This window comes from Anomalospiza imberbis, chromosome 19, assembly GCF_031753505.1.
Source record: "Anomalospiza imberbis isolate Cuckoo-Finch-1a 21T00152 chromosome 19, ASM3175350v1, whole genome shotgun sequence".
Classification (NCBI taxonomy): Eukaryota; Metazoa; Chordata; class Aves; order Passeriformes; family Viduidae; genus Anomalospiza; species Anomalospiza imberbis.
In genome coordinates, this window is record NC_089699.1 from 9,300,058 (window position 1) to 9,327,466 (window position 27,409).

Genomic DNA, 27,409 nt, shown 5'->3' on the forward strand with positions numbered 1-27,409 from the left:
CCTCTTTAAGACCCATATGAGAAGTCTATGCCCTGCAGCAAATTTGGCAGTCAGCACTTACAAAATGAACTCAACTCCCAGTATGATTGTTTGCATAGTGCATGGTGACTAAAATTAGCTTGCCTCGACTCCATTGCAGGAGGAAATCTGAGTTGCCACTGCAGTTTCAGGTTTCTTGACTTTCAGAGAAATTCGTATCATCTAAAGAACACAGACTTGTCTTCTGTGCAGCTCTGCTCCTCTTGGCTGCCACTGCTCTCCCAAGCTGCATCTTAAAGCTATCCTACAGCACCAGCAAAAGCCTTGTCCTTCCTCACATGGGAAACCAGAATGAGCTGAAACCTTTGAAAGCCTTTTTCTCAGTATGAAAATGTTTGGGAGGTGAATTAGTAAGGAGAGAACGCACTGCGGGTCACAAATAGTCTGTCCTGGTTGTAGGAAGGGTAAAACCTCCTTGAGAGTTAATTATCACATGAGACAGAGGTTTCTTAAAGCAGAGGTGTGCTTGAAGGTGCTCTGCAGGAGAATACACCATGTAAAGTTGGGTAAGGACTGGTAGTTTACCCTTCATTAGCTGGATGAAGGTGAGAACCCCAGCTTGATTCTCAGCCACTGCCCCATGATATCATTGTGTATCAGAGCTTGTGTTCCTCTGTCATAATTTAATATTGTGATTTGGCCAGCCAGAGAGCTCACACGCTCCCTTGGTCTCATTTTATTCTGCAAATGAACAGATGTTCATAGGAGGTCATGCTAGTCTACCATGGATGTCCCTGTTGAACTTGAATTATTCAAAAAGTCAGTCATCAGCTAAGTTCTAAGCTATTGCTTAGGTTCTTGGGGTTAGTTTTTTGTTTATTTTTCAGCTTGAGATGTGGCTATAGCTTCTCTCCCCAGGATGCATAAATAATTCATGCAGTTACGACGTGGGATCACTCAGGACCTGTGTGAAGAGCGCTCCTGGCTCAGATCCCCCTATCACCTACTGAACAAACCCAGGTCAGCTCCCTTCCTTCATCCACCCTCCACCTGGGGTCAGGCCATGCGCCCTCAGGCTGCATTTCACAGAGATTTGGTTCCTCTATCCCTGCAAGATCCCAGATACCTTTGAACCCAAGATCACAGCCACCAGAGGCTTGTTACTTAATATTTGTAGTAAATTTGTACAAAATAAACTTGCTGTAGCAACAATCCAGTTAAGTACTTGATTTTATACTTTATATGAATGCAAGCCAGCAACTAGTTTAATTTGCTGCTGTGCAGTAGAACTGAAAGGTAATGATTCACCCTTAAAAAATACATTTAAAATTATTTAGTAACTACTCTGACTATAGTATATATCTTATGGAGGGAGCCCAAAGTAAAAGCTCAGTGATGTGCAGAGTCCTGGCTGGATGCAATTAGGAAGAGAGCAGCCCCATGACATGAAATCTGATGATACATTGAACTTCTGACCTATAGGAGAAATCGGATCGTCACCACCCACCTTCTTCATTTCAGCTCTGTTCAGGAAAACAGGTGTCTTCATTCATCATTCAATTTTCTCCACCCTTCACTATTGGAATTTTTATATGAGGTGAATTAAATATTCCAGACTTTGAAAGTAAATGTCCTGAGTGGCTCAGTGATATCCACGGTGCTATTCTGTTTCTTTAGCCATTGTCATTAAGCCTCATTCTGTTCTGATGAGGCTCTACAGGAAAGTTAGGTGCTCCTGTGTCCAGTTTCACTGTGGTTTAAGCAGAATAAAATACTGGCTATAGTACTACTGGGTTACTTTATGTCTGAACTGGAGGCAATCACTAAGTTTTGCCTACTTTAGCTGCATTCTCTGCTCTGAAGTTACTAAGTATTAACCCTGAAGTCCTTATTCAGGATTCCCAACATCCAAGGCAAAGTTTGAGGCAGACACAGACTACACAGAGTTTAATGACCATGCAGAGGTGGTGAGTTGGGGTGGAAGCACCCAATAACCTCTGGTGTGTCACCACCATCAGGCTGACACATCTGCAGTGTGGTGTAGAGATAATTAGGCCTTAAAAGACATGGCACCATGGCTGGATGGAGGCCAGCTCAACAGTCCTTATCTGAGCTCCTGCTGAGCTTCAGGCACATTGCTCTTGGTCATCCACGGCTGAGCTCCCTGGGACCCGGGCATGCATGAGAGGACAAGGGCTCTACCCACCCCTGCTCTGATAAGCTAAAAACAGAATGAAGGTCTAAGTTAACTAGACTTGAGCATGTGATAAAATTCTTTGCTAAACTGGGGCCTAAGTCAGTGTGTTCTTAGGGTGGAACTCAAATAGCTGCTCTTGGAGGAGAATGAACAGGCACACAAATGGAGCCAAAGGTTCTCCTGGGGTGAGCGGCAAGAGCCAGAGCAAATGGGGAAATGGCCTGATGCAAGAGGAGGAAGGATTGTTGTGACTGGCTGTGTGGCTATGGCTTGGGAGGAGGAATTTCCTCGTGGGAATGTTGCCAGGAGGGTGAGGAAATTGCTTGCTTTTCCAAGCTGAAGCAATTAATGAAGAAGGGGTGAGAACAAAGGTTATGTGCTGTGGGCAGTGTCACTGACACACAGCAGGAGTGGTGATTTGGGTTGTGGGGTCCAAAATAGTACATTGGCTTCAGACCTTAAAAAGTCTGAAAGTGTAAAGTTATAGAGATCTTCATCCCAGATAAATATCTGTGGTAACCATTCAGGAGGCCTAGGGCAATGGCTTGTGTAGTCAAGGATAAAAATAACCCAAATCTAAGATACCAGCCCCAGACTTCATCCAAAGTTCTGGAGATCAAGTGTTAGCCGAGTCCCTGGAGCTTCTCAATACATCAAGCTGCTCCTGCTGGACTGCCTGTTCTCTCTGTTTGTGCTTTTTTTGGGGCTTTTGGGCCACCTAACAGTTCCTTGTTCTAAAACATACTGAAACTTCTTCATCATGAAATAGGGGAGAGCTTCTGTCCTTCTGAAAGAATTTGTGGAAAAGGCATGGAAGGACTAGAATGATTCAGGTTTTTGTCTCTTTTGGAAAAAAAAGTAAATTGCAATATGGGTGGAGGGGACCATAACATTCCAGGAAAACACTTCAATACATCGGGTACTACACTCTGAAATTGTTAGAGCTATGTGTGCAAGAACCCAGCTTCTCCACTCACAGAGACACTTCATCTACAGCCAAAAAATTAGTGAAAGACAGAACCAACCAACCTCCCAAAACTGCATTCCCCCTTAGGGGAGTTTTGGGCACTGTGCTGGCTGACAAGAGGCTTGGAGCTGTGCAGAAAAGCTGTTTCTGGATATATTCTTACTACACAGAGGGAAAGAAGATTTCATGCCTGAAGGATCTCCTTGATTACACCTCCATTTCGTAGGCACCATCTACAACTGGTTAGAGCCTAAAAATGGCAATTTCTTCTGCTCAGAAGAGATTGCAGCTTCTTTTCTCTTCTTATACCAGAAAAAAAAATTGGTTTGAACTGACTCTTCTAGATAAACAGCACTTAGAAGTAAGTGTAGTGCTCATGATGAATCTCATGTAGGGATTTGCAGTTGCTTTTCATGCCACAGATCATGAATTAATTAAGACAATCTTGTCTCTTGGAAACTCTTCTATTCACAGTTGCATCAAGTCACTGTAGCAGTAACTTGCATGGAAAAATAACATTAGGGATATTTTTACTTTTAGGTCTCTTAATGAAATATAGCAGATGGAAATAAAGAGGAGAAGCCCATCCTATGTGACTAGCCATCTGTCTGAGGATCAGCAACAAGTGTTTCATGGATCACAGCTAGAAAATTAGTGGGTAATTAACGTCAGTCTTCAAGCTACCCTACAGTTCTTCACACTCATTATTCTACTCTATAGAGTGGCTTTCAAATGCCACCCAGAGCTTACACAGCTGTGAGAGATGTGCTCGTACCACCAACCCTGGCTTTAGAGCACTGAACCTTGTGCTGAACACCAGCAGTTCCCTCTTGTCCTGCCCACCCTCTCACACAAAGCTGACAGCGACTACATAAAATCCACACTCCCAGCTCCCAAGATCCCAAGGACTAATCCAGTCATTTGCCTTTTCCTAAATTTGCCTTTAAGATGCTCTTATCCCACCCTCAGTTCTCCAGCACACCAAGCACTGGGATTTGCACTGGGCATGCCATGGAAATCAGGTTACCAACATGAACACGGGGTAAAGAGCTATTATACAAAACTAGTTTTTTGTGTTGGGTTTATTTCTGGCATGTGGCTTTTCCAAGTCCGTTGAGTAGCTGGTCTGGAATCTCACTCTCCAAACCCACTCTGATGACTTCCACACACTGCTCTGCTGGAGGAAGCCTGCCTTGTTTAATGACATCCTAAACACACAATCCTGAGCACTGCTAAAGGTCAGGCAGCCTGAGCTTTTGGAGATGAGATACTTGCTCAGTGTTGTCATTGTTATACCCTCTTGGTGCCCACACATGCTGCATTACATCTCTGGGTTGCTCTCCCCTTCCTTTCTTGGAAAATCAATGCCTTCTCACAAGAAAGGTTTTGTATTTCACCATTAGAGAGTAATGGTTATTCTTCTTTGGTAACCGGATATTGTTATCAGGCTGTTTTAACTTTGTTTATTACCTCCATTCCTCCAGCTGCTACAATTCACTTGATACAGGTTTGGTTATTTTTATGCTTTGATTTAAGAACAGTGTGCTCCAAGGCTGCACTTAAAGAAATGCCCAAGGAGTGGAGTCAAGGGAGTCATCAACTTATTTACTGAACTGAGCTGAGCCCAACACGATGCCTTAGGAAAAAACCTCTCTTCCTGGAAATCCATGGATAACTGTTAAACTCTACTGTATGTCCTCAACATAATTAATCTTCACAAAACCCTGGGCACACAACATCTGAACATGACATAGCAGGTGGAAATTGTGTCATTCTTCAGACAGGGAAAGTAGCCCCACTGACAGAGTTTAAATCTAGGGAATCCTCTTTGTAGACCTACTTGAGTTTTGGCTGTGTCTATTATTTTTATGGCCCTTTTTTCCCCCCCTTCTGAATGAGTAAGCAATCACAGTTTGCTGTCAAATGCCCAATATTTGCAAACATGTTTCAGTCTGCCCTTTCCAAGCTTGAAGATAGATTTATAAGTCATGCAAAGGCTCCTTCCACTCTGCATCAATGCCTTCACCATCTCCCCCCCCTCTTCTTTCCAGCCTATCTCAGAACAGATGAAGGAATCAGAGCTGGGATGGGATTGGGATGTCAGTAGAGGGATGTCATCAATCAGCCTCTCCTTTCCCACTTCCCTCTGAAAAAGGAGAAACCTTACCTGTACGGAAATCATTGATATCCATCCCAGCTGATCCCACCCGGGCTCTTCTACTGAGGTGTAAATTAGCAGAGCAGATGTGGGGGTTGAGTGCGTGCTGCCTTTCCAGGTGAGCCATTCCCCGGAGCCATGTCCCTTGTGGGATGGTGGGGCTCAGCCTCGTGTGCTCCTGGCTGGTGGGACATGTGGGTGGGGTGGTGTCCTGGGTTGACAAGGAAGTGAGTTTTCTTGGGAAGTTTTAGTCAAACCAATCAGTGGTCAGCTTTGAATACTGACACCCGGTGTGACCACTGAAGACATTGGGCACACCTCTGAGAACACAGGGGGTTAAAAGCAGAGAGCTCCCAGGAGAAGTCTCTCTCTGGTTCCGGTCAGTGAAGAGTTCAGACCTCCCCTGCCCAGCCATGGGGGAAGCCATGCGGCCTAGGAGAGGTAGGCCAGGGGGTGAAGGGACTGGAACCGGGCCGGCCCCTGCAGGACAGAAGGGTGGAGAAACACTGAAATGTCTTTTGTTCCCCCCCCTCAGAGGGAGAGAGAGAGACAGAGAGCCTGTGCCACCTGGAAATTTGATATCATATGCTGGCAGTACGCTGGTGGAGGAGAAAGAGAAGAGGGGGGGAAGGTGCCTAGCTGTGGGAGTTCTGGGCAGCTGAGATTTCAGTCGTCCTGGGAGCCCGAGACTTTTAACTCTTTCCTGGGAAAATAAAGTTTTACTAAACACTACTCCTCCTCTATTTGAAAGAGAAGAGAGATAGTCTTGGACCTGAGATGTCAGAAGAAGATGGAAGAGAAATCCTAGGTGGGAGGAGATGATGGAGTGGCCTTTGGCCGGACTTTTTCTTGTATAGCCATAGACTGAACCAATTTTCCTGTAACACAGAGACTGCATTTAGGGGGAATGCAATGACTTGAGCCAAGAGAGTGCAGGAGTGAGAATGGCCTGTTTAAGTGAGTGACGTCACGCACAGGAGTGGAGTGAACAGAGAAAAGTTGAAGACCCTCTGTCTTCAGGGAAGAAGATCTCTGTTCTCGAGATCCTTGGCGGCAGGGGAGGAGAAAGTGGGGGGGACTGTTGTCCCAAAATGAGAAACTGTTGGTTTTGGTACGTGGCGAAGCATCCTTAAAGGAACCCTGGGAGCAGTTTTGGTCCACACCGGTGGTGAGAGACTGTACATGGAATGAGGATGTCACAATGGCAGATTTTCTCCTGGTGGTGCCATGTGTGACATGGGAACATTGGAAGGTTTCAGCTGTGTTTCCTGTGGAGGACTATGGTACAAGAGAGACTCCTCTCTCCCGTGATGAACTGAGAATTGATTATCTGAGGGTGGTAACTTGATCGAGGGTCCAAGGTTTTGTCTCACTGTGTTTTGGTGGAAATTGGGTGGGGGGAGGAGGAATGTTTTGGAAGGTTTTCATTCTGAATTATGTGTGTTCCTTTTATTATAGTTGTAGGTTACTAAAGGTTTTTCTTTTATTTCTAAGCTCAAGCCTGCTCTGCTCTGTCTCTGGTTGCATCTCACAGCAGTCATTTGAGAAAAATATATTTTCATGGGTGCACTGGCATTGTGCCAGCACCAACCCATGACAGGTGGTTTGCTTTGATAGAGTTGATCTGCCTAAAAATTTGGAATTGTAGAGTTTCCCCTCTCCATAAAGACACTGAGAGGATGATCCATTTAACACACAAAGGGTTGCTAGAGAGCTGCAAAGGGAAAGCTTATGAGACGTAAAATGCCAATTGCTTTTTAATGAAAAAAGGATAAAGAGATTATCTTAAAAACAACACACATGCAGTGTCATGTGCCTTCTGGGCATCCTTTGCTGTGGCCTAGTTTCTCTTTCAGTTGCCTGTGCACATCTGGGCATGCACATCTGGAAGGGAGACGGAGATTCTTCTGCTTTTTTACTGCCTGGAAGCTGAACAGACTCAAGAGCAAGTGTGCAGAGGTACTGCTGCCCAGAGAAAGTGGGCAGATCTCCACTTTCCCTCCTTTGCTGCACTCTTAACTACACTTTGAGAAGATGTACAGCCAGAAGATTGACTTCCCTGGTACTTTATATCCAAATTAAGGTCGTAAAGACAGCAGGGTTGTTCCAGATGTCTCCCCCATTTCTTCTTCTAGAGTTTTGAGCAGCCAGAAGGTTTCCCAGAGACCAAGATGAAGAGAATTTCCTAATGAGCTCTACCTAAGCCAAATTCCCCAACAGTGAACCTGAAACTTATTTTTGGAAAAGCTTTTGGCTTTCGGAAAAGCTCTTGGCTCTTTGCTGTGGTTTCTGTTTCAACCCCAGGAACAAGGCTGAGCCTTTTGCAAGGTAGGCAGCTTCCTCTTCCCAAGAGGGCTCCAACAAGGAGGCCAAGCTCAGACCTGGCCACAAACCCTGTCCATGTGGTGGAGTCACCACACCAGGGCAAAAGCCTGAATCCTCTGGTTTGAAGCTATCTGGGGATTTGAGCAGGCACACACCTGGAGCCCTATGGTGTGCATATCCTCAATTTTTCTCCCAAGGACCATGAGAATCCTTTGCCACGTCGTACTCTACCTTCTTTATTCCACCCATTCCAGCCTGTTGTCAGAACATGTAGCAGCAGAGAACACAGAGTTCATTTCAAAATCCTCCTCTACTCTCGTGGCTGAATTAACCTCTGTTACGATCCAGTTTAAACACAGAAGAGCATAGGGAACAAAGCCTCTGTGAATAAACAGATCAAACACAGAAAGGTTCAAAATATGCCCAAAAAACGTGATTAAAACCAAACAAGGTTAGGTGTTAGTGCCAAAAATTTGATACATTTAGTTTAACAGTAGAAGAAGCAAAGAGAAAAAAAGAGAAAATAAAGAAATAGAGAAAGAAGTGTGCATGGTGTGGTGTGGCATGGAGCAGTGCGACCGTGGGGACCCTCATCACCCAGAAGAACAGATGGAGGGGAGCAATGAGATGTCGTTGGGACCCCCAGAAGGGTGATACGTTTCTACCTAATTCCTGTCACTCTCTCCCTGTCCCCCCCCCAGCTGCCACACACACTTCTTTCTTTTCTCTTTCTGTCTCTTTGCCTCTTTCAATATTAAACAAAATGTATCACATTTTGGCATCAGCATCTAACCTTGTTTGGTTTTAATCTTTTTTCTTGGGTATATTTCAATCCTTTCTCGGATTGATTTGCTTTATTCACAGATACTTCGTTTCCTGTGCTCTGCTGTGTTCAAACCGGATCGTAACAACTTCCCAGCTACCCAGGAACTGGTAACCAAGCCTGGTGTCTCCAGGGGCTTGATGACACACAGCACAACCATCCTCCCTCTCCACACTGCCATCCTACACAGAGAAACCCAAGCCTTTTCAGGATGTATTTAACCTGCAGCTCTATGTCCTGTAGGGATAGGGCTGGGATTTTTCAAGTGATACCACTGGGAATTTGTTGCTCAATTCCAATTGTGTTTCAGGGGATTTGGCAAATAACTCACAGCCTTTTTTAACACAAAACAGCAATGAAGAAGAATCTGCAGGTTGTCCACAGAGGCAGACTGTTGGTTCATTATAGCACCAGTTAAATGTTATTTGTCTCATTCATTGTCTCATTCTAGTTATTCATTTCCCCCAGAAACCCAAAGAGCTGGACACATGAGATGGCTCGACAAAGTTCTTCTTTCAACTGTCATTCTCTGTTTAGGAATAATACCTAGAAATATCTTTTCCTGCAGAGTCATAAGCCTCCAGCCAGGGCAAACAACTGCTTATTACATGAGCTCAGATCCAAAGTTTGCCACTATTCATGGGGAGCCAGATCCAATGTTTTGGTTTGGCTGATGGTAAAGAAAGGTAAAGCTGAGTAAATCCAGATCTGAACCGCTCCCAGTGTCCATTGCCGGGGACTGGGCTGCTTTCAGTTCATCTTCAAAGTCCATGGCCTGAGCTGCAAAATAAATTTGGGAGCACCAGAAGGGTTTGAGTAAAAATACATTGCTGTTACTCACACTAAATAAGTACATGAAGTAAGACCTGCTGTGGTGAAGAAAGCTGCACCTAAGTCGTGACATTTGAATTGCTGAGCTGCATCCTTGGGATTTGTATCCTGGGTTTGCCAAGGAGCTGTTCCCACGGGGAGGCAGCCAGCACCATTCCAAGCTCGTTGGAAAGCTGTGAGTGTTTCCCAGGCTGTAACATAGCCTAAAGGGCTGCAGTCCCTGCTCTAGGTGATGAACAACACAGCTGCCAGGGACGCTGAGCAAGGCTGGAGGGGTGCAGACGGCTCGTATCATGCCATTTGATCTGAGGAATCCCAGCCAAGGCACCGTCAAGCTCCAGCAGGATCACGCTGCTGGCTGTAAAGGGCAGGGAAAGGATGCAGGAGGTGACCTGGCACCTTCGGCGGGATGCTCCCGCAGTGACAGCACAGCTTACCTCCCCCTCCCAAACCAAATCCTCCCCCTGATCCCTCATCTCATTGCTCAACACAGACACAAACTGCCCTTTGCAGCTGAAGGGAAAGGGCAACCTGATTTCTTGCCTCTGTAGATCGCATCTCCTGTTCCAGCGCTGGGAGTTCAAGATCCCCGGTATGTTTTGAAGCCTGAAGGCTGCTGAAGTGCAAATGCTTCCCTGCCTTTACCTTTTAATGATAGCATTTGAGGACTGTTTTCATTGCAGTAATGGTAAGAAACTACAAAAGAAAAAAAAAAAAAAACAAAAAAAACAAAAACAGAAGGCAACCCTCAGATTTTTACTCACAAATGGAAGGAGACAGATATAGAAAAGTGACTACAAGCTCTTGCCCAAGATAAAATTTACAGAGCAGAAAACTCCATCCTACTGGTCAGCACTGAAGGTCTCTTCTCCAGTAAAGTGTACCTCCTGAGCTGGGGTGTCTCCCAGATGAAAACAAGTTTCAGAGCCATGGTTTTGGATGCCATTTCAGTGGGTACGTGCATGAATGCTCTTCTGAACCTCTGCCTCCCTAATTACCCCTCAGCTAAATACCTGGCAGCTGCTGGAGCTGACAGCACTGGGGATTCTTATGGAACAGATCCTTCATAACCCCTTGAAAATGAAAATAAAAACAAGCCAGTTCCTGCTGGTGTTGGTTTTACCTGCCCTTGCCAAATCATCTTCAGTTTCCAAAGTTGCTGCCCTCTTTCTTCGGAGCAGGATGACCACTAGGCTTATTGGGCTAGAGGATCAGGAAGTCCAGGCTCTTATCCTTCTACCTCAATATTTGGCAATTTTATTCCATTGTCTATTTTAGCTACACATTAAATAAAAAGGTGGCACATGAAAAAGGGAATAAAAGCAATATCTTTATCCAAACACCCTGTGCCTAGTGAGGCACCAGGTGTGCCATGTACTCTGCTGGCTGTTTGGGGTTTGGCTGCTGTTCTTCTGGACCTGGGGTGGTGTAGTGGGTGCCCTCGGTCACCCACCCCATCCCAGGTGACAGGCTTGAGCAGCAGTGCCTGCTGCCTGTCAGGACATGCATTTTGATTTTACTCGTGGCTCAAAAATAGTCAACCTGCTTTATTTTCACATCTGCTTCAGCAGTGTGGGGTTAGGTAGGCTTTGCTTCCATCTCAAAGGGCTGGAGACTGGCCCAAGTCTGAAAGGTTTTAGGGAAAAAACTGTATAGGGTGAGAGAAAATAATCTAGGAGAAACTTGCTGCTGCTTCCAGCTGCAGCTCAGGCATGATCCATCATGAGCATAACCCTTTCCTCCTAATTTTTTGTCCAGCCCATGAGCCCAAGTTGAAGCTGTGTTTCCAGCCCAGAGGAGACATGTGGAGTCAGTGCTCTCCACAGCAGAGCTCCAGATCATCTCACCACCTGTCTGAGCCTGGTTTTCTTATAGAGATTACGTGTTCAGGGGCATGGGAACATTGTTATTGGCAATCCTCAGAATGCCTTGAATGCTCAGAATCCTCAGAGGGCCTGATGAACCTCCTCATACTGACGGAATACACACAGAAAGACCTTGCTACTCGCACCCAAATTAGTGAGGGGGGAAGGCACTGTGTGTATTAAATAATTCTTAGCAGTACAAAGCAGTAATTGCCCTGTTCATGTAAGGGAAAGAAAAAAGAAAAAGTAGAGAAAAAGGAGCTTTCTAAAAGCTTAAATTTGGGGCTCATTACTTTGCGGAGCAGCTGGGCCTCCCACACTGTCTGGTTTGAAGTGAATCTCTCACAAAGGAACTCTGTGTGCTCAAAGCCCCCACTATCCACAGGCAGAAAAGTGTGTGTGTGTGTGAGTGCTACACACTACCAGCTCACAGGTTCCAGCTAATTAGCAGAAATACCCTGCTATTACACTTGGTCAGCCTGTCAGTCAAGGAGAATTCCATGGTCCTGCCTGATGTCCATCCCAGGACTGCAGCCATCCGCTGTTTGTTACTAAAATCTAAGTCCATAAATGCCCATGGAAGCATCCAGCTGGTAACACCTCACACAAAAGCCCTAGGCCCTGGCTGCAGCAGAGACCAGCAGCAGGAGGGAATACAGCAGAAAAACAGCACTAAATAAACCCAATCTTAGCACCAAGGTTGATACAAACAGCCATAAAAAGCTGCAGCAATAAAAAAAAGAAAAATGCGTGGCAAAAACAAAGTTCAGATGCTGAGATGAAAGAGGTTGGTTTGGAAGAGGATGCCTAAAATTCTCTCTCCTGAAGTCTGTCACATGTCCTGTCCTGGCAGGATTATGGCTTGCACACACCAGCACGCGTCAGCTTGTATTCATAGCCCTAAAGTTGTACTCTCCACAAATGACAGCAAGATCCGAGATGCTGCTTCCCCCTGCCCCTGCCCACCCCTGTGGCTGTTTCATCTGCCTGTTCCACCCATCATCATCCCATCCCCAGCTCCACCTCAGCATATGTTGCAGGACAAGAAATATAATTCAGTTCAGAAGATTCACTTTGAGGTAACCAGCTGTCCTGCACCACCTGGGACATGTTTCCCATGTCTCAATTAGCAGAGGGCGAGTGGCAGCACTGATGGTGGAGATCTGGAAGCCCCGGCTTCACTGCAAAGCAAACCGGATTCACATTGACATAGAGCAGCATCCTCTCAAGGAACACATCCTGCAAAGGCTCTTGAAGCACTGCTATGGACTTGGAGAGGAGTCAATTCCTGGTGCTCTTCACCTGCTCACATCCTGATTGCCTGTGCACAGGATTAAGCTGTGACTTTGTTTTGCTTTGGGGCTGCAGGCTTGGTTTGTTATGGTCAGATGAAAAAATACAGGTTGTGAGTCAGTGCTGTCACCTCTGGATGCTGGCTGGCAGGTATGGTGGTGGCAGTGACACCTGTACTGGGGCAATGCGGGCAAAGGAGCTGCACACACAAGTCAAGCTTAGCTGAGTGCCTACAGCACAGACATCCACCACGACTCTATGACAATGGCATTTCCAGATTGCTGCTTTGCAAGGAAATGTAAAGCATTTTAACAAGGAAATGCCTTGTTATTCCATTAAATAATAGGACAGAACACCCCAGCCTGTCAGTCAGGGCCCAGACTCACAGCCCAGCAGTTCACACAGGTCAGCAGGGCTGGTTTAGTTCTCTCCAAAACCCCTTTACTCCTCTGCTATAAGCTTAAATCCCTCTGATGGCCTTCAGGTGAACTCCTGGCCTGCAGAGAGGGAAGGGATTATGCAGAGGGAATGGAGTGATGCTGGTAAACCAGCAAGCAGCAGCTGGGAGAAGCAGCACTGATGAGAGGAAGCCAGACACTGTCTGGGTCACTGCTCCAGGGGAGGGTTTCCCTATAGATGCCCATGCTGTGTGCTCTCCAGGGAACTGTGTGGCTATTTCTGTCCCCCTGTCAGCAGCCAGGAGCCCCGGCGTGCTCCTCTCCCAGCCCTGCCGTTTCCCCCAGGGCCAGGTTTCCTCCGTCTGTCCCATCCAGCTCGCTGGGTCCCTGCCAGAGGCCCTGGTGCCAAGGGAGGGGTGACACAACTCCCGTCTCCCTGAATGGAGCTGAGAGGGACAGGGGAGGGACTCGGAGTTACCTGACTTGTGTGCCTGCCACCTGCTGCTCCCTCACCTCTGCATAATCCCCCTGTGCTGGGAGGACCACCTTGGTGTGGGATGTGCAGCAGGGATGTGGCTTACCTTGCTGAGACCTCACCAAGCTCACACCTCAGTGCTGCAAACCACAAAACTGGACTCTGAACCAACACAACACCCCATTTCTGTATATTCAGCTGTGTTTAGAAACAGCTGAGACAGACCCACCATGGGCTGGGTTTCCAGCAGGAGTAGCTGTGCCTGAAGTGCAGGTGCTGCCCTGGGATGTGGCTTTGATTTGGGGCTCAGCTGCCACGCGCTGGCTGCAGCCCTGGCTGGGTGCCAGCTGCTGGACAACCAAAACCGTGCCTGTCCCCCCACACCAGCAGGTCCTGTCACCTCAGAGCATCTCATTGTGCTGCCTGCAGACAAAAATACTTCCCCAGCTGCTGCCCACCTGGTGCTGGAGACGAGTTTAGGAAACAGCAATAAGAAACTGAAAATAAAAGGCTGAGAAGAGAGAGAGACGGGGCTCATACCAGAAGTGAGATCACTAACAATAGTGGTGATACAATCCATCTATAGGACATAATTAAGCACTTGAGTGTCTTTGGACATCAAGCAAGTGCCTCTCCTGCAACAGGAAACTCACAGAGATTTAACAGGAGAGACAGTGTGTCCTGGGCTCCCAGCCAGAGACTGCCAAAAATAGAGGATATATGGACAGTGCTGTGAGGGGCTAATGCCAGGCACTGGTGGGGCATTGCCCCTCTGCTCTGCTTTAGGCTTCACCACACTCCTTTCACCCCCAGCCATGGAGATAAGGGTTTTTCTAGGAGGTGAAACAACCACTCTTGCTGGGAGGGTAAAGGGCAGGGAGGAGCAGGAAGGCATGGCCACCCCTTGGGGCACACGCCCACTGATGTATCCCCAGTAGTTCTCAGGAGCTGCTGGGATATGGATACACCAAAAAGATGCAGGAGCAGCTTGTGTGAGCTCAGGCACATCAGCCAACATCTCCTTCATGGTAGTTTTGGAAGGAGAAGCCACAGCTCTGAGCCGTCTTCCAGTCTGGAGATGATCCATGCTTGCTGGACTGCCCCATCCCAGGTAGCTGCATCTTCCATGGGGAGTTCCCAGCCCCTGAGAGGCTGGTTTGATTGCAATCCAAGCTTCTATCCGAACTCTAGTTGGTGCTCAAGTGATGAAATTATCAAGGCAATACCCCTGGATGTGCCCTTTCCTCACTGATGAAGCCTCAGCTCCACTCCTCCCAACACAGTCATGTTGTGCAGAGCATGGCAGAGTCCCCCTGGCCAGCATGGACTGCCCATTCCTGGGGTGCCCTATTTCCCCAGGAAAAGGTGTTTTCGTGCCAGTAAACTTCACCAGGGGGTGAGCAAGAGTGGCCCATCAGGTTTGGTTCCCTGCTGCTGTGTCCATCCCAATCAATGCCTGTGGTCTAGTGCCAGTGTCTGGCTGGGTGCCCACGCCAGTGATATCATGGTCAGCTAAAAGGTGCCTCTCTAGTCAATTTATGCTGCTCTTTAGATTCTGTATAGAATGTCATGCATGAGATTGAGTGGAAAATGTCTTCTTTAACTCCTCCAGAAGCAGGATTATTTAACTAAGCTGCTGTTCCCTAGAAACTTTTGACTCAAGTATTACGACATTGCAATACAGGAGAAATTAATACCACAACAGCCCTTGGCTAATCTGTTTTCACTTTTGGGACCTGGAAAGCTCCGACTGGAATAAGGCAATTTAAAACCAGTTCACTCTAAAAATGAGTGGTAGTTAAAAACAGCATGGAATAGATGAGGATTTTGACAACAAGTATATGGCTTAATCAAACATGATCCTAAAAGAAGTTAAGGCAGGTACAAGCCCAGCGCTGCTCCTGCTCAGTGTGGACGGTGTGTGAACACGCTGAAGGATACGGCAGCCAGCAGGGGCTGAGACTTTGGAGAACTTCATGGCACAAAGTTGACCAGCAGGAGCACAGCACTATGACCAGGAAGAGGTGACTGATGTCCACTGTGTGGCCATGGCTAAGGGTGCCACCCCCAAGGGTATCCCATGCACCTGCTACTGCACCTGCAGCTAGACTGCGTTTGAGTCAGAAGAGCTAGAAAGTCATCATTTTATTTTCTCTCATTCTCCCTATTTTTGGCTTCAGATTCTTGGATGTCTCCTGCCTACTCCCCAAATATGTGACAAGGAGTAGGTTTGAGATAGTAACAATATTAAAATGAGTCAAAGCACAGATTGAGCTGAAAGTTAGCACAAATGCAGGATAAAAACCTCTCAGCAAAAAATAAGAGTCAGGTAGGCAGAAGATCCTCAGGAAAAGACTGGGGAGCAAGGGAGTACTGCAGGCTCAGCGGGGTCCCCAGTGCCACATGGCTTAGGAAATCTCACGAGGATGGTCACACTTCAGACACGCCCTCCTCAGCACTGCCCAGGCTGAAGCAAGGAGTGTGAAATGGGAGTGATCCCAAAATACAGGCTATGAGGAGAGAGAGGGAGACAGCCAGCAAATAAACAAACTCCAAGATATTAAAGGCCAATAAGATCTTCCAGCCTCCACAGCCATAAAACCTGCAGAAATAAAGATGCCAGATAGTGACACCATTTAAAGGGAGGGCACAATATTGTGTTACCATAGGGCTATGTGGCACTGGCCAAGACCCTCGATTACAGTGCACACACACCTGGCAGTCCCTCATTTTTTTGTTTATGCCCATCTTTCCTCTGGGGACATCCCCTGGCTTCCTGCAGGGTACATCCTCATGGGGAGCTTTCCGCAGCAAAGAATTTATGTAAATAAATTATTAGCTGGCTTATTCCAATCACAAAGTATCTTTACGTTTTTAACCAGAATCTATAAAAATCCAGGAAATGTGGATTTATGGCCTATAAAAGGGTTAGCTTGAGCTATGACCTGGTTTGTGTAATTTACTACAGAGTAGCACTCCAATTCTAGCACTCCAGTGAGCTCTTTTTGGAGCATTTCTTGATTTGGGCTCTTCTAAAGCACAGTTGGTCAGTCAATCAGATATGGGAGCTTGGAGGGCAGCTGGGCACTTGCCCCATGGCACAGGAGAGCCAGGAAGTGCCAACCTTCAGTTTCTCATGAAGACTGTGCCTGTGCCAAGTTGGAAAACCTTACCCCAATCTTTTGCCCTGGAAACAAGGTGTTTGCTGGTGGGACTGCTCCTTTCTCACCCCTCTCCATCTCTTTAGGTGCCAGCAAGTCAAAACTTTTGAAGAGATAAATTGAACAGAGGGGTTGTATCCATGTCTTGGCTTGCAGAAGGATCTGCCCTAGGGCTTGGCAATGTTTCTGCTGCAATGCCAGAGCTTGTGGGGGTGACTCTGGAGCATCCCTTCACCACAGCCCACTCTGATGCCATTACAACCTTGGGAGCTTCCCTGAAGATTCAGCCCCAGCACAGCCCCATGAAGGAGCAATGTGGCATCATGGAATAAGCTGAGTTGGAAGGGACCCACAAGGATCATCAAAGATCAACTCCTGGTCCTGACAGGACACCCCAGTAATCACACTATTATGCCTGAGAGCATTGTCCAAATGCTCCTGGAGCTCTGGCAGCCCTGGGACTGTGACCACTGCCTTGGAGTAACTTCATACCCTTGAGAACATGTCTGGGTGATCCATCTCTAGAGGGGAGGGAAGGTTCTGCAGCATCAGTGATTTATTTAGTTTGTGATGAGAAGTGATGAGAGCTGCCCAAGCAGAGTGTGAGATATACCTAAAAAATGGAATCTGTACAAACAAGAAAGGAAATTGCAGCAGCTGTGGAGCAAAGCTCCTGTGTCTCTTGTCCAAACACCATAGCTCCCCTGGAGGAAGGTGTGCTGCACACTGGGCCCTGAGGCCAGTATTTGTGTGTGGAGTAGCTGGAGGACCAAACACCACCAGCCCTGAAGAACCTCTCGACTTGTGCCAGTCTGATCTGCAGTTCTCCCTGAACCATGACTTTCTCAGCTGGCTTTTTTACTCTGATTTTTTTCTTTTGGGGATCAGTCTGAGAACTGACCACTTTTTATCATGGCTAAACACCAGCCCAAAGCAACACTGAACAGTAAGAAGCACAGTCTAGCTTGGTATCATGCAACCCAGGTAGCTGCTCAAGGCCCAGAGAGCCCAGCAAAGTCTGCTTGAACCATAAGAGGAACATGGAAACTGCCACTTCATCAGCAGATAAATCCCTGCCAGTGCTGCTTCCTTCTGAAAACTCTCCTTATGACCATTTTACACTTCCTTCACTTTCTTATTTTTGATTTCAGTTCACACTTTACACTGCTTTGCAAAGCTCAGCTCACAAAACAAAAACAGTTCAACATCCAAGTGCTGCTGATGTCAGCCCAGAACGCTGCTGGTGGCTCAGCAGAGCTTTGTTAAAGTCTCTTCATCCCTCCAAAAATTCTCCTCCGTGCTTCCTTTTGAAGGTTTCTGACCCGTTTGTGTGATTTCCAGGCTGAGTGAAGTGATAAACCTCCTTTATGCTGCCCCTTTATCTGCTGTCAGCCAAGAGGGACTCCTGTACCTCTAGCCTTTCTGATGGACCAGGCTATTTTGAGACCAGGACATTTCAGACCATTTTGCAGGCATTTCAAAGAGATTCTGAGTAGCAGAGCCCTGAGCTTCCTGCAAACCAGGATGGCAGCAGAGCCTGGGCTGGAAAGGTGTGAAGAGCTGTAGCTTCCCAGGATGAGCAGCTCCACAGCAACCATGGCGTAAACTCCACCTCACCCTATGCCCAGAGCTGCACACCCAGCTCTCTGCTCACAGCTTGCTGCAGTTCAGCCACAGCTTTGGCCCAGAGGTGACATTTGGGGCTTTATTGCAGATGCAGGTTGCTATGGTGAAATGACTTTCTGAGCACCCTGTAAAGTTCAGAGGACTAAAAGTGCTTGCAAAAGCCAGTCAATGACTTGCTGTGCCCAGCTGATGGCAGGTTATCACCCAAAAAGCAGCAAAGCATTTTTCTCACCACCTTTGAATGAATCCTTTATTCTGTCCTGGTGTTCTCTAGTGCTTGGTTCTGCCAGTCAGATGGTGCTAGGATGTTCCTGGTGCCTTCCTTCCCTCTGGAAATGTCCTTCCTCATTTTCTCATCCCACATGTGGAAATCTGCACAGCCCTGAGCAAGGCAAGGATGGGTACCTTGTGTCTGGTGCTGAGTTTGCAATGCCAAGGTGGGGAGCTGGTCCTGCACCCCCCGAACCTCTGAGCTTGGGCCTGGCTGAGCTTCCATCCTTCCTCCCTCCCTCCCTCCCTTCTCAGGGGGAATGAGACACAAGCACATCTGCATGGGGCAGGAGAGCTTTTTTAGCTCCTGAGCACCCACACAGTGTTTATTTGCAAGTGAGTCAGCCGGACTCTAATGGGTTTGTGGATGCTGCACAATTCACCTCTCTTATCTCAGGGATTTTCATTACCTTTTGGGCAATTTTGACAAGGATTCAATTTTCCCCACCCACACACACATCCTGCTGTTCTCTCATTGAACACATCAATTAGCAGCCAAAAAAGTTCTCAGCACCTTTTCTCCCCTGGATTCAGCCCCCCCCCATCAGCCTTTAACAACATTTCCTTGTGCAGTTACCCACCCCAAACCAGGTCTGGCCTGAAAAAACTGAAACACTTCACACCTGATGCATGTGCTGCTCATCCCACAGATATCTCTGTGCCATCCCAGGAGCAGAATCCAAATGCCCCAAGCAGGGACAGAGCCATGTGTAGCACCTGCAACCCTACAACAGCCTCTGCCAGGAGCACCCGTGCAGGGGCAGAACAAGTGTAAAATTTTCTATCATTCTCATCCAGAGTATCCAGAGTATTTCAGAAGTATTCCAGCTGCCTTTGCAAACCAGTGAGCTCTCTGATTTCCTGATTTTTAGTCCTGCTGGGATACAGACAGCTGCACCATTTTCCATCAGCCCAGTTGTTTCCACAAGGTAGAAGCTGGTTCATCCAGCCTGCACACAGCAGGATCCAGGGTGACCTGTGGGACACCTCCCCATACTCCCACTCCCTGGTCCAGGTGCTGCTTTCAGCCACCACCAGCCAGGACAGCAGGACGTGTGCTCTGACCCAGGGCAGCACCGTCAGCTCTCCTTTTTCCTTGAACTCAAAGAAAACATCAGCCGAATTTAATTTTAAAGAGAGATCCCGAGATCTGTGTCTGCAGACCAGGCTTTAGGAAAGTCTAAGGATGACACTGGGAGGAAGCCCTGCTATTGCTACCACAAAGGGCCTAGCTGGTGGCAGCTCCATCCCTGCCAGCCCTGAGCCAGGGCAGGGCCACAGGGACACCAGGATATTGATCTCATCTCAGGCCCGTGTGCCAAAAGGTGGAAGTGAAACGCAGATGTGATGTCTGGGAAAGATTCCAACATGATTTTTTGGGTTTTTTTTCCTTTTCCTCTTCATTTAAGCTCCAAATCTGAGACAGCCTAAAAGGCCCCTGGACACAGCAACATTCAGGAGCAGGAGATGGCAGCAGCACCTCCCAAACATGCCCCCAACCCCTGGGCACTGGAGGTAGGCGGGGGAAGGTCTGGAGTAGATGTAAGGAGCATCAGCCCCCTCAGCCCTGCAGCCCCACCTGCTGCTGGCTCATGAGTTCAGAACCGCTGTTCTCCGGCAGAGAATGAAGGGGTACTTTAACATCCTACCTGCAAACTGGAACAGAACTTCCCTGGAGGCTGGAGAAGCAGCAGGAAGAGGAGTGCTGGGGAGCAGCTGCTCAGCCCTTGCAGTGCCAAGAAACCTCATCTCCCCCACCCTGTCTGGCTCCATCCCAGTGCCCAGCAGGACCTTTGTCTAATAAAGGAAAAGCTTTCCCTTTCCCAAGTGTTGGGTGAATTGGACTGGAGGTCCCAGCTCCGGAGCAGACAGAGGCAAATCCCAACTGGAGCACTTACAGGGGTGAGGGCAGGGGAGCATCTCCTGAACCCTGAGTGACCAAGTGCTTGGGTTCCTCTGTCTTTCTTTAGACACAACAGCTTCACCTGGGAGAGCTGTTTCAGGGAACCTGAGGCTTGGCTGCTGTAGGAAGGCTAGGAGAAGGGAATACTCCAGCAGAATGAGTTTTCTCCCGGGCTCCACATTGTGTTTGAATTGTAAGAGCACCATCTTGTGTCACAACTCGGTCTGCTCCTGCTCCTGGCCAGAAGCTCAAGCAGAGTGTAATAAGCACCAATCCACATTTCTTCCCATCAGCTCCCTTCCCGCCATCACCTAAAGTGTTTTAAAAAGCAGGAAACTATTTGCACTCAAAATAGGTTTTTTTAAAAGAAGTATAACCACACAGACTCACAGCGAGGTCCCTGCAGGACCTGGTCCCTGGCCAGAGGACCCTCACAGCTTGTTCTACAGTAGAATTAAGGGGCACTTGTGCATCAGAGATCACCACGATGGCCAGTACCAGCTCCAGACTGCATTGCTCAGACAGGACACTGAAAATGGGAGGTGAAGACAAAAAGAATCCCAAATTTTTGGTTTACTATTTATTCCATTGTAGAAAAAGGGAAATAGTCTCCCTCAGTAAGTCTGAGGTTTAATATCCAGCAAAAAAAAAAGTTTTTCAATAAAAGCATTTGCATTGAAAAAGTTTAACAGTGTGTGTATTCTGCCCTGAACACCTCTTTGTGTAGGAGACCGATACAACTGAGAGAACTTTTTAGAAATCTGCCTCAGAAACAGTGAGTGCTTTTTCCATGATCCCTTGTCCAGTGCAGACAGGTTTGTTATTTCCAATAGCTTCAAACTTCAGTCTCCAAACACCAACTGTAACTCCTTAGCTCAGTTCAGAACTCTATTCTCTTATCTCTCTCTACACCAGGTCTGAAAAATTCACTTACGCACAGACCTGAGGGGCTCCAATGCTGCTGGAAGAGATGAAACATTTACAGAGTGAAAATTTATGATGTTTCTTCCCTTTTAATAAAGACACACTCTGCTTTAGCACAGTGCAGTGTGTGTGACCTGCCTGGGAATGGACATGGCCCCAGAACCATCACTGTAAGGAAAGGGAAATGCTTCAGGACATATGTTCTGGAGAGGAAAAAATCTTCCAGGAAAACTCCACTAACAAAGCAAAAATTATGGTGGGTTTGTTAAGCACCAGCTTTCTAAAGCTTCCAGGTGGTACAACAGTGGTAACAGGACATTTACAACAGTGGTAACAGGTGGTTCTTGTCCATGGATGATTCCAGTGTTTGCACATGCATTTGTGCAAACAAATCTGAAGCATTTCTGTTCTGGAAGTTTTAAACAACTTCACGTGGACCCTTCACCAGTGCCCAAGGGCAGCAGTAGCACCTGCAGTGACACTCATGGGGAGGGCAGGGGGCCTCTGTGTCCCCAGCCCAGCATTCTGCACCCAGTGGGGCTCCACCAGTCCCTGGGAATAGCCAGGGTTTCTTAGGGACACTCCTGACACACTGATCAGGACACACAGCTGGGACAAATGTGCTTAGAAAGGGGCAGGTGAGCTGGGAAAACATGAAACCCTGGCTCTGGACAAGTGTTTTGTTTCTGCAGTCACTATGTCCTCATTCTTCTGCCTTAAAAACTTCCTTTGCTGAGCAGGAAGTAACCAGGGAGCATTTGAGCTCTGATGAATCTCTGCTAAAACAATTTCAAAACTAAATCTCAGTGTCAGCACCTATTTCATCTGATATAATCTATTTCATCTGATATAATCTATTTCATCTGAGCTGCATTAAGCAGATCTCCTCCAGATCTGTATCTTAAAGAAAGGCACAGACATCATAGCTTTTCTTCCCAGCTTTTGTCTGGGACCACTACGAGAGTGCAGGATAACACTAGTCCTGGACTGACTCAAACACATCATTGATAATGACAATATTTGGCATTAGTGTAAAATCCCAAAAATTGTGTCTTCTGATAGCACCAAAACTCGGCAAAATTAACATGAGATTACAAAGAACACACTGACCCAATGCATGTTTCATATACATATTTATATATATTTCATGTACAAAGTTACATTCTGAACCTCATGGATTCAATAATAGAAATAAATACTGAAATAACTACACTGCTATATGAGCTCTTCTGCTCACAGAAAAGAAGCCTCAAGTTTTAACAGACAGCAAGTTTAACGCTGTAGAATCCATCTCAGATTACAGAGGCAAGTAAAATTCAGCATAAAGTGTCCAACAGACAAAACTTTCAAAAATTACAGAACATAAAATGTTTAAAATATATGTTTAAAAGATTGAGAAATGTGCATCAACAAAATTAATAAAGGAAACTTAATCTTGTTAGAGGGTGGGAGAGACATTTAGTGTATAGAAAAATGCTTTGAGGTGCAATATAGGTTTTTACAATATGGCATAACCCTGTTAGAAAAGAACATTTCATTTCCCTAAAGAAGAACTGTATTTGAGTTTACCATGTCTCGTTTTACAGAGGAGGCCTTCACAAGGACCACCCCAACAGGGCCATTTACAGAGTGCTAAGTCAGGTTTAATCCTTTGGTAACTTTTATAATACTCACATGGAAATAAATATTCAGTTACACAGCATTTTTTAAAGACATACGTTCTTTAGAACAGTTAGTATAATAAAACAGATTAAAGATTTGTTTATTACTAAGGCAGCCTATGATAAAGTGTCTACGCTCTGTCAGCTCGATCCTATCCAGCACAGGAAGACCTTCCCAAGGAATGGACAATGCAGCCTCACCTTCACCATGCAAACACCCCTACCCAGGCAAGTCATGTGCTGCATATTTTGTGCTCAAAATGTTTCCAAACTATTAACAAGCTGTAGATATCAAGAGATTAGTTCCTATTTATATGATGCTTTAATCACGAGTGTAATGCATAAACACATTCTTGAGACAGAGTTGAGGGTGTATTGCCATCACAGTGCCTGGGGTTTGCGTGCTTTACTCACCTTTCAGAGTGACCTTAAGGGGAGTTTATACAGCCCAGCACACTGTGATGGCAACAGGGACCCAGTTAATCTACTGTACCTTAGGACAGGGGATAAAGTTTTTAAATGAGAAATAGAGAGAAGTGCACATGCCTTTATCTACACCCATAGTGCTACACAGTTCAACTACTATCTGCTTTAAAACCCTTCCATTTTTGCTCAGAGGCAAGCCATCATTCTCTGAAATATTTGCAAGGGCTGGCCCACTCAAGTGACTAAAATGGCACGGTGGGCCAGCTCCATTTGGCAAAAGACCAGGTACACACTTGCCAGCTTGCACTGCTCCAGCTGGAGCAGTAACGTCACTCAGAGAACACAGCTTGTCTTTAATAACAAATGAAACCCTACAAAGAACCAAGGAACAGAATTGTGCGCTTTTTCTTCTTGAGAACATGAGAATGTGACAATCAACCAGTGAGTATAAAACTCTGGAGATCGTGTTTTCCAAAGAGAAAAAAAAAATAAATTCAAGAAAACAGCAGGAAAAGCAATGAAACTGCACCACTCACAGTGAAGATTCTACACAACAGTAAGTGTTTAGACAGCATTTTTCTTAAGACATCCTGTCCCATTAGTTAATTCAGATGTGCTTCATGTTCAGCATACATGCCTATAAGTTTTAAATAGGTCTAAGAGTGTTAACTCATGTTACTTTTGTATAACTGGTATTTGTATAATTTTTAATAAACTTCCAGACTTTATATTTAAGCCAAAGTACTTTAAGAGTGACATTCAAGATGAATATGGAAAGCAAATTATGAACAACATGCTCTCATTGCTTTTGGCATTCTGAAGAAAAAAATACTACCAAGATATTAAACATCTTTAATAAGGATTTTTACTACATAGTTCATGTCCTAAATACATATTTACGAGAGGAACAGCTGTGTACAAAATACGTTGCTTAAAAAGTATTTATACATATAAATCTAACCAATAGACCTGAATGGAGATTTTCTGGTTTATCAGCTATGATATGCATTTGAAAAAGCTGCCTAAATATATATTTACACAATAGACCTCAGCTAAATGTGTTAATTTAAAAAATTAAGAAAATATATAAACACATGTTTGCCTGATAGACCAGAACTGCTCCTATTGCATAAAAATGTTTAGGCAGTTTTAGAAAAGTGTTTCTATATTTACTCATCTGAAACTGTTCAGTTCTCTCACATAATCAAGTTACTAAATTTCTCTGCTAATCTGAACAGCTCCAGCCTTTTAGGGGTAAATGCTGGATGTTTATTAAAACCCTCAAAACTTTCACTTTCCAGAGACTAAATTAAAGAGCAAATCTGGGTTTTTAAATCTTCTGAAGTACAGAAATCATGAAGCGTTTAACTTAGGTTTGATACTAATGCAGAAATTTTAATGTAAAAGGAAGACAGTATTAAACTCACATTTATGGTTAAAAAAAAAAGATTGTGAGTAGACAGAATGTCAGCCTAATATTAGTCTCCTGACTTCCAGTAATTTTCTTTGTCGTTGTGTTACCTGATAATATTGTTGCTGAATTATTTATCTTTTTAACTAAATTGGGGTATAGAGCTACAAAACTATATATATATATATATATATATATATATATATATATATATATATAGTACCCAATTATCTGGAATTACACTTCCTTTGATGCCTGAGGCATCACCTTTACAATCTCACTTGTGCAGAACCTATTTTTTTCCTGTACACTCTCAGTCTTTTCTCATGCTCTAATTGAGGTCTCCAACCTTCACACATACAGTGCCTTATGAGTTTGACCAGTTAGGCAGAGAAGATCATTCTAAGTGCTTAGGACATAAGGAGTTAAGAAAAGAACAAAACATATCCCCTGTTTGAGAATTTTACAGTTATTTTCCAATTTATATCAACCTAAGAATACCATCTGGAAACAGAGTTGTCCCATGTCAGGGAGATGGAAAAACATTATGCTCAAAATTGCTCATTACTGAGGGCAGCAGCTCTCAAACTTTAAGGTTTAATAGTGAAAATACAATTTTATTTAAATATTTTCATTTTAATTCCTATACAGCCTCCTCTTTCCCCCCACAAATTCTGAAGAATGTAACAAATTAAACCGTGTACACTGGATGAGCAAGATTTTCCAGGTTTGAAAACAAAAGCTGAAATATACAGTTTGCTTTAGCCCAAAAACTGAGTATTTGGATGAGTCTTAATAATCCATCTTCTAATTTGTCAATTTTTTTTCATACTCTGGGAATAACTTTGCTGTTTTACCCAATTATACAGTGAAATGAAGCTCAGTTGGAACAAAGCTGAACTCAAGTGAGACTACCAAAGAAGTGAACACATGAGATTGCTGTGGTACAGTAAAACTGTATCAGCTGCTCACTGTGGTGTGCACACCAGCTGGAGAAACATCTGATTTCCTCACACTGTTCCATTTAACACAGGTGCAGTAAAACAGCACAAGCTAATTCCTGTATAGCTAAAGGTATGACAGGTTTCAATATAAAGTTAAACAGCAAAGAAATGCTTCAACATCATGTTCAAAACATCATGTTGTGAAACAGGTTCACAAAATAAAAAAAAGACATGCAGAAGCATTTTTTTTTTCTTCCCCCTCCTCCCCCCCCCAATTTTTAAGGTCTCCAACTGCATCCTGTAGTCTCACTCACTGCCACACATGACTTGCCACACTATCAAGTGACTCCTCTCAGCTTTGGCTACAGAAGGTTCAAGTGGTAGAGCTTCTCCCAGGAGTTCAGATTCTCCTCCTTCATCACCTGGAACAAAACACCTTTGGTAGAGGCAGCCAATAACCAGAACAGCATCAACACCACATGCAGCAAGACAAGAAAAACACTAAAAAGACAGCATTGCCATATGCTGATATAAAAACATATTAAGGTCTGTGAATGTAAACAGTGTGTTGCATAATTATCTCAGAGCCCAGCATTCTGCTGGTGATATTCTTTACTTCTAGCCCAAAAAATAATGGCAGTTTCATAAGTATCCATACTCTACATGTTTCATTACTTGTAACTCTTTAATGTAGAGAAACCTAATCTGCAAACTACCAGGCAGACATAGAGATGGTTTTGCTACTAGAAAGTGTTACAAACCCAAACATATAAATGCCCTGGGCCAAGAGCTGCAATTGAGCACATGTGAGACAACACAACATTCATGTCTATGGTCAACCTTTCCCACTCTTTCCTCCTGTTCCAGTTATTCCAGGTTGTCACAACTCTGCCCATGGTGGCAAAGACAGCCTTGAGCATATTCTCCATTATCGCTCTTCAAAAAGAAGAGCAGTTTTACAGCTGCACCTGAACTCGGGGTGACAGGAGCTGACTGGGACCAAAGGTGACACTGAACTACACATGAACAGCCAGGATCATCAGTCCAGGAGGTCACTTTAATCAGAGGAAACAGGAACTGACCTACACCTTCAGGAAGGTGTCAAATCAAATTTTGGCTTGTGTTCTGGTTAGACTCCTTTGGAGGGCTGAGGGAACTGAACACAGACCAAACCCCCAAAGTTTGCTGGGCTCATGTGGCATTGGCTGGGCTAAGGCAGCACTGGCACTCAGCTCATGGCTTTGCCATCATGCCAGGGGACAGCAGAACGAGCATTTGGAATGTGGCTGTTCCAGCTGCCCTGAGTGACTGCAGCACTTGAGCCCTCACAGCACTGTGGCACAGAACTGTCTCCAGTCCTGTCCCCCACAGAAATCCATCACGGTCACCCCGGGAACCTGCTTGTCACTGACTAGTGGGACGACAGGATTTGGGCTGGCCTTCCTGGGTTTTCCTTTGTCATGGTTTATGTGGGTTGTTTTGCTGTTTGGTTGGTTTTGAAAGACTACAGACAGATTTAGGCAAAAGGTCAAAAGCAGATCTAAGAGTTGTGACACCTTTTTATGCACTTTTTGTCAAGGTCTCTACAGAATCACAACAGCTCTCACTTTATTTCCCCAAAGAGTTCAATTAAAAAGAAGATAGATGTTTACACAAGAAATCTTTTATGGGCTAGATCATGCAAAAGTGCTATCCAAGAAAAGCAGTGATCAAATATGATAGGCATGCAGAGATAAGTGATCTACTTTATTTTTCCCCACTCAAAAATGAGT

General features: G+C 45.5%; 1 protein-coding gene and 1 long non-coding RNA gene across 10 annotated transcripts in view; one reads left to right on the top strand and one right to left on the bottom strand.

Annotated features, from left to right (window-relative positions):
• Positions 1-579: 579 nt before the first annotated feature.
• LOC137485228 (uncharacterized) lies at positions 580-4,702 on the top strand. 2 transcript variants are annotated; one of them, XR_011005227.1, is made up of 3 exons: positions 580-798; positions 885-999; positions 1,501-4,702. It is a non-coding gene; the product is annotated as an uncharacterized lncRNA (long non-coding RNA). The 2 variants fall into 2 exon arrangements; XR_011005226.1 differs by having other exon boundaries at positions 1,462-1,573.
• A 17,609-nt stretch (positions 4,703-22,311) lies between these two features.
• The window catches only part of SPAG9 (sperm associated antigen 9), a 61,946-nt gene continuing 56,848 nt past the window's right edge, over positions 22,312-27,409 (bottom strand). For all 8 annotated transcript variants that reach the window (XM_068209618.1, XM_068209621.1, XM_068209622.1 and 5 more), the window contains one exon: positions 22,312-26,059. In XM_068209618.1, coding sequence (XP_068065719.1) covers positions 25,944-26,059 — 116 coding nt within the window. In that variant the 3' untranslated portion in view covers positions 22,312-25,943. The remainder of the gene's footprint in view (positions 26,060-27,409) is intronic.